A 13,025-nucleotide genomic window follows, 5' to 3' on the forward strand; every position below is an offset into this window, starting at 1 on the left:
GCGGGGAAGGGGCGTCTGCTTCTCACAGCAGAGGATTCCTTTCCTCTGGAGAGTGACAGTGGATCTGACTGTGAAGCACAGGGGAATTAAAGGCATCTCAGAGCACTTCCTGGGTCCCTGTCAGTTTTGCATTCTCCTGTTGTTTATTTTCCAGAAAAAGCTCTGCTAGTGGCATGTGGTAGAGAATTTATCACTATTGTTCTTACCTTGGCTGCAGGTGCAGAGTGTTGACTAAATCCAACTCCCCAGTTCATGTGTGGCTGTCCTTACTGGTTCTTGTAGAGCCCCACTGGTTTGTTTATATATCCATCCATCCATCCATCCATCCATCCATCCATCCATCCATCCATTCATCCATCCATCCATCCATCCATCCATCCATCCATCCATCCATTTTTCCTTTTGTTCATTTATTCATCCATCCATCTATTTGTTTATTCATTTATTCCCCAATCTCTTTGTGCTCCTCTTTCAATCCACTGATAGGAATGCAGATAATTTTTCCCCCTCTGGGCCCAGGTCACATTATAGTGGCCTTTTTATAGTGCGTTATGCCCAGACATAGGGATGGAAGGTGGGCGATTGAAGTTGATTGAAGGCTCTGTCCTCCATGTACATTCATCAGAGCATCTACACAAAGAACTGAATTGTCGACAAGAACATCCTCTCATGCTCTCTGAGAAGGCTTATAATGTAGCAGCTCCAGCCACTATATTCCCACATGCTCCCTGAGCCTCTGTTTCTCCATCTTGGCTTAGTGTGATGTTAATAGCTATCAACACTACTCACTTCCCCTGGGAGAGGCACTGTGGCCACTGACACCCACTCTGATGAGCATCTCTCTGTCCCTGGGTCCTGGGGAGGAGCAGCCTGGAGAGACAGATGGAAGGCATGGGAGGGTGCAGAGCATGAATGGGGACAGAGACACAGTGGCAATGCCTTCTGTCGAAATATTTCAGAGCGAAGGGCTGATGGGACTTCCTTCATCCCACCTGGGTTTCTGAGAACTCTGGTTTAATTGGTCCATAGTCGAAAGGCTGGCTCTTTCCTGGCCATCCCATTGCCATGAACTGGTCGTAAGGCTGATGGTGTAGGATTTCCCTGGACAGCTGGAGACAGCATGAAGAGAGTGGCCTGGGCCAGCTTGGGAGTTTTTGATCAATCTGTGTATAGAGTTTGTAACATCTGCCCACAGTTCTATAGGGGCATCTATAAAGTTGCAAGGGCATTTCTGTAGTCAGCAAAGCCAGCCTATTGCCCACTCTTGCCTATGATAGCACACAGGTTCCTAGCGGTTGAGACATTGTTCATGGTTGAGGACAGCCAGACCCTGGCTGAATGCTAGTTGGCATTCCTCATGGGTGGCATCACCTTCACCTCTGACTCCCGTTTTACATCAGGGGCCTGGTATCCTATTCCTTTTCACTGTACTTCAGTAGTTTCCTACCTTGATTTGTATGAAAACTCCATTGGTTTTATGTTACAAATTTCCTAGAGACCAGGCCACACCCCCATCTCTATGATAGAAGAATTTTTGTGACCTGACATCAGAAACATATAAAGCCCCCAGGTGATTGGCACTTGTGGCCAAGGTCGTGTAATGGTTCTCTAAGGAACTTCCACATTTAGAAATTGTGTAAATCGCAGTTAGTGAATATTGTTTGTGGCCTCCGTCTTTCCTCTGATTCCCACTCTCACCGAATTACAGGTCTGTGGTAGGGTTGGTACATTTTGTGCCTGACACCACGGTCCTTGAACCCACACTAGTAGTTTTTGAATGATGCGCCACTCACTAAGGTCTGTTAGAACAGGAGCAACCTATCCTGTGTTGCTGTGTCCTGGAGAGACCTCTCCAGATTCAGTGCAGCCACTATTTGTCCCAGATCAGGAGGGAGTAAAAATGCACTTAAAGTCATAATACGAGCACACAATATGAAAATGGGCACATTTTAGAAATGCTTGATTTCCATAAAACCTAGATTGTTTTATGGAATTACCAGATCGTTTTATGGAATATATTTGCTGAGGACCCCCCTCCCTCCTGAAAATGGGGCTTAACCCAAATCGCAGCACTGGGGTCTTTGGGGGAAAATTCAAGGCAGAGGGAAGGAGGTTGAGGAGAACTAGGAGAACCGTGCTCCCTACACATTGGATGTAGTACATTTTGAGTGATGAGATTATCTCTGTGAATCTCCACCATCAGCCCCTTTTTCCATTTCTCTATCAGGAAACTAGCAACTTGTCTTGTGGTTTTCTGAATTGAGCTCAAGGCTGACTGAATCCAGCACTCTTATCACCAATTTCCCTTTTGACTCATTGGTTTCCAAACATGAAGATTCATTGTTATTAGAACAGAAACAAAGGCTTAGAAACACTTGTAACTAACCACTTCTTATTTCCTTTCTGTGAGGCCCTCCAAATATTATTTTCAGAACAACATCACCTGCCCCAGAAACCGCTATTGTTTATCTGCTCTCCTGTCCTCTCTTATGAGGTCACATTATCAGCCTAGGAATACCATCAGTGGTTCAAAACCAACAAATCAATGTCTCAAATCATTGCATTTGTCAGGATGAGCCCCTCACCCCATCGCCAACTGCCCCAAACTCAAAGGCCTCATAGCATCTGCCTCAATCTATCCGTAGACCCTGTACCACCTCTTTTTCTTCCTCTTCCGCTTTCTTCACGGCCTCCCACTTTCTGTTACTCTGTAAATGATGACACCCATTATCTCTGAAATTGCTTATATTTTACATAGACCTGTCCTATGGCTTACATTGTGTGCATAGCTGTTAGATAAATCTAAAATATTAGCCAAATCACACAAAGGTTCAAATTAGTTCTATATTTTTGAAACACAAATTTCTAGAACACATTAAAAAAATTATCAAAGAAAGTACAAGACATGATGGGACAGAACAAAGGTAAATAATAGAAACAAACCTGAAAACTATCTAGCCAACGTGGTTATCAGATATGGACTTTAACATACCTAGGATGAATTGGTTCAAGGAATTCAAAGATGAATAATATTGGCAAAGAAGTTGGAGTTATCAAAAAAGAATAAAAGGAAAGTCCTAGGACTGGAAAATACAATAACTGAAATGAATAATGAGACAGGCAGGTTAACCTCAGATTAGAAACAGCTGAAAGGAGAATTAGACAACAGGAGGCAGGACAAAGGAGAGGCTGCAGGATGAAAAGTATGAGAAGGTCAATGTGAGATCTGCCTCATAGTGAAAGGAAGAGACAATGGGGCCGAAGCAATATTTGGAAATGCAAAGCCCGAGTTATACAGAGCTGACCAAAGACATCAAAACATTTTTTTAAAAGCAGTATTACAAACTCCATGCAGGATAAGAGAAGAAATCCACAGCTGAGCATGAAAAAGTTAAAAATCAAATTTAAGGAGAAAAGTCTTAAAATCAGCCAGAGGTGTTTTATCTTCAAATAAGCAAACATCAGGCTTTCCGCTGCCATCAGATAGAAACCAATGAAAGTCAAAAGACATTGTCATGCATCTTCTAAGTGATTCCTTAGCCAGCAAAAATATCTCTCAAAAGTGCATATAGAACTAAGTAATTTTAAACAAACAATGTGGATGTAATTATTGCCAGTAGAACTGTTCTAAAATAAATACTAAAGGGAATTTTCTGGGCAGAAGGAAAAGATGAAAAAATAGTATAGTAGGAAGAAGGAAACAACATTCAAAAGAATAAATATGTGGATGAATCTAGATGATATACAGACTATAAATATAATATTTTATTGAAGATTGTAAAATGCATATAGAGTTAGTATACATGGACATCATGGCACAAAGCTGGGAGAAGAGTAAATGCAGCTGGAATGATGTAAGTAAACTTAATGCTCTAGTTAAAAGACAAATTTAGTTTATTGTTGGAAAAACAAAAGAAAACAAAGCGTCCAGCTGGCGTGGCTCAGTGGTTGAGTATCAATCTATGAACCAGGAGATCATGGCTCAATTCCCGCTCAGGGCACATGCCTGGGTTGCGGGCTCAATCCTCAGTAGGGGATGTGCAGGAGGCAATTGATCATTGATTCTCTCTCCTTCTCCCTTCCTTTCTGAAATCAATAAAAAAAATGTCAAAAAAAGAAAACAAAGCAAAAAGGAAACATCATAAATATATGAAAACAGATTTTTGAAAAATAAGGATGGACTAAAGTATACTATGCCAACGCCTATGGTGTAACAGTACTAATAGCCTATAAAATTAACTGTAAGACAACAAGCACCACTTGAAATCAAGGGGGCTATTATGCTGATGAAAATGTTCACCTGTTTCAAATACTTATAGCAAAAACAGAAAGAACAGAAAGAAATAATCAAATATACAATCGTAGTGAAAGTAGAAAACACAACTTCCAGAAACAGGTAAAACTGACTGGACACAATGCATCAGTCAGGGTCTCAAATTCTTATACAGAAGATCTGAATGACACAATATCAAATTGTCCTGAACATCACTGAAACATTGAACATGAGTTCATGGTCTTGCCAGATGTACATGAAACATTTTCAGAATTGATCAGTGGTGTGTCACAAAGTAATTCTCAGCAAAATTCACAGGCCTGATACCATGCAGACTCTTCTAAAACCACAGTGAAATTAGGGTAGAAATCAAGAAGAAATCATTCATTGGAGACCCTTCAAGCTGATCTCCATGCCACACTGGGCAGGCAAGGACTCACAGCCCTCCCCTCCTGTGCAGGAGGTACTCAACAGATACACTGCTTACAGGGGACCTCCTCATGGGGAGGGGCACTTGAAGGCACTTTTCTCCTCTATGACTCAGTTCTCAGTACTTTCCCACTCCTAGGCCTTACCCCTTGCCATCCCAAGGGTTCCAGAACCCTCTCTGGTTTGTCTGCTTCCCATTTATTCATTTATTGATTCATTCTCTTTTTCTCTTACACCTACTCTGGTGTTCCCTGTCCATTTCCTTCTTAGATAACCAATCTTATGACTTCTATGGGTTTCTTTATGCTGGTATTCTTGAAGAATTGGTAGTATTGTTTTGTGTTCATAATGTTCATGTAATTGTTTCGTTATGTACCTTGAATTTACTTTTTTTGGTTAATGCTCACTGAGCATATTTTTTCATTGATATTTTTTAGAGAGAGTGAAAGAGAGAGGGGGGAGAGAGAGAGAGAGAGAGAGAGAGAGAGAGAGAGAGAGAGAAACATCAATGTGAGAGAGACATATTGGTTGGTTGCCTCCTGCACGCACACCAATGGGGGCCAGGGATCGATTCTGCAACCTAGATATGTTCCCTTGACTGGGAATCAAACCTGTGACCCTTCGATGCATAGGCTGATGCTCTAACCACTGATTCACACCAGCCAAGGCCCTTGAATTTACTTTTTCCTGTTATCATTGTCTTTTAAAAGATCTGTTCTTGTTTCTCTGTATACATCTAGTCTAGCTTCTAACTTTTGCATAGTATGATAGGAATGCCCACTTATTTTACCTACCCTTTCTTCCATTCCTAAACTGCTTCTGATTCCTTGCTGCCAAATTTGCTGCAATGAACTTTTACCTTTATGTCCCTCCTGTACCTAAGAAATTCTTTCAACTAGTACTTGAGGATGGACTTGCTGCATTTCAGGGGTTGCAAGCCCTCAATTTGTCCTCCAGAATAGAGGCACCAGTTCTCATCCCCACCAACTGTGCAGGCGGCCTCCTATGCCCTCATGGCCAGTCTCATCTAGTTTATTTATTTATATTTTTATTGATTTCAGAGAGGAAAGGAGAGGGAGAGAAAGATAAAAACATCAGTGATGAGAGAGAACCATTGACCGGCTGTCTCCTGCACGCCCCACACCCCGCAACCCAGGCATGTGCCCTGACCAGGAATTGACCTGTGACATCCCGGTTCATAGGTCGACACTCAACCACTAAGCCATGCCGGCCGAGCACTTTGAATATTTTTTGCCAGTTCCTTCTGGCTGCAAAGTTTCTGTTAAAAAATTAGCTGCTAGTTGAATGGGCTCTCCCTTGTAAATAACTAATTCCTTTTTTTTTGCTGCTTTTAAGATTTTCTCTTTGTCTTTAAACTTTTGCATTTTAATTATGATGTGTCTTGGTGTAGGTCTCTTTGGGTTCATCTTGTTTGGGGCTCTCTGTGCTTCCTGCACTTGTATGTCTATTTCATTCACCAGGTTAGGGAAATTTTCCATCATTATCTTTTTTACATAGGTTTTCAATTTCTTGCTGTCTCTCTTCTCTTTCTGGTACCCCAATGATGCAAGTGTTGGTACACTTGAGGTTGTCTCAGAGACTCCTTATGCTATCCTTATTTTTTTTGGATTCTTTTTTCTTTTTGCTGTTCTAATTGGGTGGTCTTTGCTTCCTTATATTCAAAATTGCTGATTTGAGTCTTGGATTTGACTCTACTGTTGATTCCCTGTAAATTATTCTTCATTTCAGTTAATGTATCTTTCATTTATGACTGGTCTTTTTTTATGCTGTTGAGTTTCTAAGTTCATTCAACATTCTTATAACCATTGTTTTGAACTCTGTATCTGGTAGCTTGCTTCCCTCTGTATCGCTTAGTTCTTTTTCTGGAGATTTTTCCTGTTCTTTCTTTTGGGACCTATTTCTTTGTCTCCTTATTTTGGCTGCTTCCCTGTGTTTGTTTCTATGCATTAGGTAGAGCTACTATGTATCCCAGGCTTAGTAGAGTAGCCTAATGTTGTAGGTGTCCTGTAGGATCCAATGTCATAGCCTCTCTGATCACCCAAACTGGGCACTTGAAGTTCACCCCAGGTGTGGGCTGTGTACACCCTCCTCTTGTAGTTGAGCCTTGATAGTTCTTGGCTCATCAATGGAAGAGATTTACTCCCAGGATGATCAGCTATAAGGACTGCCTATGACCACTGATCTCCCCACACTGTCCAGGACCAGCTGTGCAGGAGCCCACACCAAAGAGCAGGACTTACTTCATCAGAGTCTGCCTCTGGAGTGTATCGCTTGTGGGGGTGGTTGGGTGGTGGTGCTTAATGTGGTCTAAAGCTTTCCACTGCATGTACTGCTCTGGGGCCTCCTGAGGGGTGCAGGCCAAGGTCAGGTGAAGGCACCCTGGGACCAATGCTCACCTATCTACCTTTCTAGTAATTTGCTGGACACCGATTTGGGATTTTCACAGAGAAACAGAATTTCTAAGAGCCCAGGGGGTGCATGATCCCCACAGGGTGGGCTGTGTTACCTGCTCTCTGGCAGAACAGTGGAGAGAGGTACTTTGGGCCAGAGGGAGTCCAGAGGCCAGGCATTTAGGAAGCTAGGGTCATGGCACATGTGAGCAGGAAATCTTTGAGGGACCCTCACTCCAAGGGCAGAAGCAGGAAGGGTTTGCCTGGACTGAAGGTCAGTGGCAGGAGTCTGGAGATGCCCTCCCTGAGGCAGGGTCACAAGTGCTAGATTACATCACAAAGTGGAACCTCTCTGCAGGGCATGGACTCAACAGATGAAGAGAACCCAGAGATTAGGAGGCCACAGGCCAGGGTATAGCTGCAAGCTGAGAGTGCTGGAGACCCAGGAGAACCACGAGCTGGCACCGGGGGCAGAATCTGACTCCACAAGGAGGAAGGAGCAGCTGGCAGTGGGGTAGGTTGGAAGGCCCACTGAGTGCTGGAGCCAGGAACCCAGTCACAGCTTATAGGCCTGAGACACACAAGCAAAAGTTTGTGGTGAGGCTTACAGGGTAGATGTTGGTACCTCTGGGCTAAGTGCTCTCCCTGGAACTGCAGACCACACCCAGGATAAGGAGGGCAGATGCCTGGAGCAGAGACTCCTCATAGCTTCTCTAGGGTGGGTTTCCTTCGAGGGCAGGGGTAGCCCTACAGGTGACCCTGTCTTGAATCTAGCTGGGCTGATGTTGTGGTAAGATCTTTGAACCTATAACAGCAGCAGCAGCGGTCACCCCATCTCATCTGCAGCTCCATCCCTGAGAGGACAAAGGCTCACCTGTGCCCCTGGATGGAGAGACCATGACAAGACTCGGGGGGTCCTGCCTGTTCCTGCTTACCCTTGTGGTGGCTCTGGTGGCCAGCACAGACCCAGACAAGAATAAGGTCAAGGTGATAAGGGAATTAAAAGTTATTGATGCTTCTAATTACAACGTGAAGCAGTGTCTGTGGTTTGCCATGCAAGAGTACAACAAAGAGAGTGAGGATAAGTACATCTTCCACGTGGTCAAGATAGTGCAAGTCCAGCTGCAGGTAAAGGCGTTCTCTCTCAATATGCATATTTGTTTCTGGTGTAAAGACTGAAGCCAGTGTGAAAAATTGGGCATCTGAGAAAAACATTGATATATGAAAATCCTAAATATGTAAGTGCTCAAGCCATATACACTTGCACATTACTATAACATCAGTGCATTTCCTATATGTGCTTGGACTGTCATTCTAAGTACTTTACATATATTAACTCATTTAAATCCAAAACTAAAAATCAAATGTTCATTATTTGTATTTGCTAAGGTTATTGGGAGACAAATTGAGTACCATGAGTATTTTGCAATAATGCTGCCACAGGCCACATTTCAATCTATTCACATAATGTGGAATGTGGAGTTGAAAGAAAGACATGGCACACTATCTACTGTGTAGGCTAATAAGGTGCCTTCTCCTCCATTCTTTAATACTTTTAATCCAACATTTTCATGGAATTGGAGACTATGATTTTCTGTTTATAGAAATGTATCCATCCTCACAGAACCACAAATTGCCCAAACCGAGGAAGTGTTACTGACTTGGATTCTAGTGTGTGGGGTGTTCCCTGGAGTTTCCAGGACGTGGCCTTGGCTGCCATGTCTGATAAAAGGCTCTGTGTTGGAATTCAGCCTCAATGGTTGGATGGTGGGATGGTGGCGTTGCTTATAATTGCACCATGCAACTTATGAGAATGAATTGAAAATGGAAGGTCATTGTTAGCAGAGCTTATTTCAGGCTTTACACTCCCCAGACTGTCTCTTAGCAGGAGCTGGGCCATTTTACATGTTGATCCTTATAACTTCATCTCTTGGGAATATGAGAGCCAGGAGCACCATATTTGCAAATGTTATGCTGCTGGTGCAGCATGCTTTACTAATTGGGCACATGCCACAATCCATCAGAAGGCACACTCTTGTGACATCTATATATATAAAAGGCTAATATGCTAAGTGTCCAACCATCCAACCGGTCACTATGATGCACATTGCAGGAGCTGCTGTGATGCACACTGGCCATTTACAAAGAATGGCATCATGGACCTGGTGCTGACAAAGCAACACTCAGCTTCCCCCAAGTGGGACACAGGCCCCCACCACCACCCCGGAGTGACACCCCACCAAATCCCAGCAGATGCTGCTCAGACCTCATGGTGCAAAATGTGGCCTACAGCCCAGCCCAGCCTAGAAACGATGGCTGTGGGCACCGGGTAATGAGGTCATATAGCAATGCCCAGCTTCCTCTCCCTAGTGACTAGACTCCTTGGAGTTTCTTCAGCCCAGAAACACGACTTGCTTTATAGCCAGGTGGAAACATTTTACACTTTAACCAAATGTCTGTGAAGCGTTTTCATGTGTCTCATTTCATTTGATCCTCACAGAAGTTCTGGAGTAGGTAGATAGGAGACTCGATGGAATCCTATTTTCTTTTCATTAGCTGGAAAATGGAGATTTAGAAAGCTTAGAAACTTGACCTGACTAAAAAGAAGTAAAAAATGGTGGACCTTGAAAATGACTTCAGGTTTTCTCACTGCACAGAATATAGTCAAACACTGCTGCAGTTAAATATTTTACCCTTTGTTTTCCTTACAATAATAATCTGCTTTGTGTTGATATTTACTGCTGTGTTGCTGACAAAGAGAAGTTGGGGTGCTTCACTGGGCTGGAAAAAGTTTAGCTAAATCAGAAAACAGGTCTAATTAAGCAAGTTTATCTATATATATAAAGCTCTTGCTGGCGCCAATCACACACATGTGTTTCAATCTGTCATTGTCAATTGTGAATTTGGTTGACACTTCTATTATATTTTTTCTAATTAATTTCCTTTCAATGTGCACGAATCCATGCACCAGGACACTAGTTTTGAGATAAAGGAATAGCTCCTAGGTCTTGTAACTTTTCTAGTCTTCCTCACAGTTTTTTCCCTTGGTACCCAAGGAACATACACATTTAGCAAGTTTCTCCAAAGCCACTTCTATGCTAGCCATTGTAGGTGGGGCTGTGAGATGGACAGAAATGATCATAGCCCTTGGGGAGCCATCAGTCCAATTAGAAAGAAAAAATGCTCAACCATGAATGAGGAGCCGCGATGTTTGTTCCAGAGACATGGAACATAGACAAGGTCTGGTTGTCAGGGGAAGACTTCTTCAGACAGCATTTCTCCTGAGGAGCTTGTAAATGTCCTACAGCACCCTCATCAATTAAATGAGAGTCTTTAGGGGGGACCTCGGCCTCATTAGGTGTTAAAACCCTCCAGGAGGTGATCCCTATATGCAGACAAGGCTGAGTACCACTTCTCTAGGTCAGCCCAAGGTCAGAGTAGGAGTGAAATAAGGTGAAGAAGGTGAGTAGGAAGTGTTTTAGTTTGGGTTTCCCAGAAGCAGACTCTTGTGCTAGAATTCAAGTGCAGATATTTGGGAGGCCATCCCAGGAAGCACCAGGAGGCCAGAAGGGGGAGTGTGAGGGGTCAGGGGGCACCCATGTGGGGTAAATTACTGAGCAGGTTTCCACCTTGGGCAGCTGGGCTCAGTCTATCTGGGGAATCAGGGAGAGAGCATAGAGCCTGATTAGAAATGGAGCCACCCTGTAGGTGAGGAGCTGGGCTACTTATCCACCAACTCTTTTTTTTTTAATAATGAAGTTGTGTGTGTTTTTTTAATTAAATCTTTATTGTTCAGATTACGTTTGTTCCTCTTTCCCCCACCCCAACTCCCCTCCTCCGAGTTCCCGCCCCACCCTCCGCCCTCACTCCCCACCCACTGTCCTCATCCATAGGTGCATGATTTTTGTCCAGTCTCTTCCTGCATCTCCCACACCCCTTTTCCCCCCAAGAATAGTCAGTCCATTCCCTTTCTATGTCCCTGATTCTATTATAATCACCAGTTCATTCTGTACATCAGGTTATTTATTCATTTGATTCTTAGATTCACTTGTTGATAGATGCATGTTTGTTGTTCATAATTTGTATCTTTACCTTTTTCTTCTTCTTCCTCTTCTTAAAGGATACCTTTCAGCATTTCATATAATACTGGTTTGGTGGTGATGAACTCCTTTAGCTTTTCCTTATCTGTGAAGCTCTTTATCTGACCTTCACTTCTGAATGATAGCTTTGCTGGATAAAGTAATCTTGGTTGTAGGTTCTTGCTATTCATCACTTTGAATATTTCTTGCCATTCCCTTCTGGCCTGCAAAGTTTCTGTTGAGAAATCAGCTGACAGTCGTATGGGTATTCCCTTGTAGGTAATTGAGTCTCTTTCTCTTGCTGCTTTTAAGATTCTCTCTTTGTCTTTTGCTCTTGGCATTTTAATTATGATGTGTCTTGGTGTGGTCCTCTTTGGATTCCTTTTGTTTGGGGTTCTCTGTGCTTCTTGGACCTGTAAGTCCATTTCTTTCACCAGGTGAGGGAAGTTTTCTGCCATTATTTCTTCAAATAGGTTTTCAATATCTTGCTGTCTCTCATCTTCTGGTACCCCTATAATTCTGATGTTGGTGCATTTGAAACTGTCCCAGAGGCTCCTTACACTATCTTCGTATTTTCGGATTCTTTTTTCATTTTGTTTTTCCGGTTGGGTGTTTTTTGCTTCTTCGCATTTCAAATCTTTGACTTGATTCTTGCGCTCCTCTGGTCTGCTGTTGGGTGTCTGTATAATATTCTTTATTTCAGTCAGTGAATGCTTAATTTCTAGTTGGTTCTTTATCACAACATTGAGGGTCTCATTAGATTTCTTGAGGCTCTCATAAAGTTTATCGGCAGTTTCTAGCAAATTATTGAAAGCCCTCAAAAGTCCGTTTTTTAGCTCTATATCCTCCATTTCTGTCATGTTTTTTTGTATCCGCATTTTTTATGCTTTCTTGGTGCACCCCCTTGTGGTCTTTGTGCGAAGTCTTGTTGTAGTTAAGCCTTAATTGTTGTCAGCAATACTAGGGGTGAATTGACCTCCAGGCTAACTGGCTATGAGAGTCAGCTGTGTCTGCAGTGGGAGAGCTTCTGTGCTGAATCTCTAGGGTGGTGCTAATCTAGCCTTTGCCTGAGGCTATCCGGCAAATGCTTCTGTGCAGGGCTTGGGCGGGGCAGGTCCCAGGGGATCTACAGGGCAGGCAGAGCGAGCAGTTATGGCTGCTCTCAGTTCCGTCCCCAGCGGCTCTGCAACCGCTGCAAACCTCGGAGAGAAAGCTGCCTTCCCGCTTCTCCTGTTTGAGTCTGGATCCCTAGAGACTCACCCGGATCTGGAGCTCAGAGTCTGAAACTCCCTCCCGATTGAAAACAACAACCTCGCCCTCCGCCGCCGGCCCGCTCCACGCGCACCTCCGCACCTTAGTATTTCACCTCCGCACTGCGCCTCCTCTGAGTGTCGGTATGGATTTCTCTTTACTTCTAGTTGTAGAATCTCTCCTCAGCCAGCCTTCCTGTGGTTCTGGGTGATGTCCGTTCCATCTTTTAGTTGTATTTTTGAAGTGGTTGTTCGAGGCAGCAAACTCCGGCGTTAACCTATGCCGCCATCTTGGTTCTCCTCTATCCACCCAACTCTTACCCGGCCTTGTCCAAGAGCTATTCTGGGAGTCCCTTGCTCCTGTTGGCAGCAGGAATGCCCCAGCATGAGCCCCAGGACCTAGCAGTGTGCTTAGGAACAGCATGGGATTGGGGCACCACTCATAGCATCTGCCACAGAGGAAGGCAGGGAGGTTTATGGTGCATGGGGGTGGGGAAGAGCGTTTTAGGCATAGCAGGTTGCCACTGGGAAGAAACAGGGCCCATTTGGCAACCCAGGAACCCAGTGTGACTGGCCGGGAAAT

The 13,025-nt window shown here is 43.8% G+C and overlaps 1 protein-coding gene across 1 annotated transcript in view; it reads left to right on the plus strand.

Moving 5' to 3' along the window:
• Positions 1 to 8,010: 8,010 nt before the first annotated feature.
• The window catches only part of CST8 (cystatin 8), a 12,237-nt gene continuing 7,222 nt past the window's right edge, over positions 8,011 to 13,025 (plus strand). The window contains exon 1 of the mRNA XM_006097957.2: positions 8,011 to 8,241. Within this exon, the coding sequence (XP_006098019.1) occupies positions 8,011 to 8,241 (231 nt within the window). The remainder of the gene's footprint in view (positions 8,242 to 13,025) is intronic.

Source organism: Myotis lucifugus, unplaced genomic scaffold, assembly GCF_000147115.1.
Source record: "Myotis lucifugus unplaced genomic scaffold, Myoluc2.0 scaffold_214, whole genome shotgun sequence".
NCBI classification, from domain to species: domain Eukaryota; kingdom Metazoa; phylum Chordata; class Mammalia; order Chiroptera; family Vespertilionidae; genus Myotis; species Myotis lucifugus.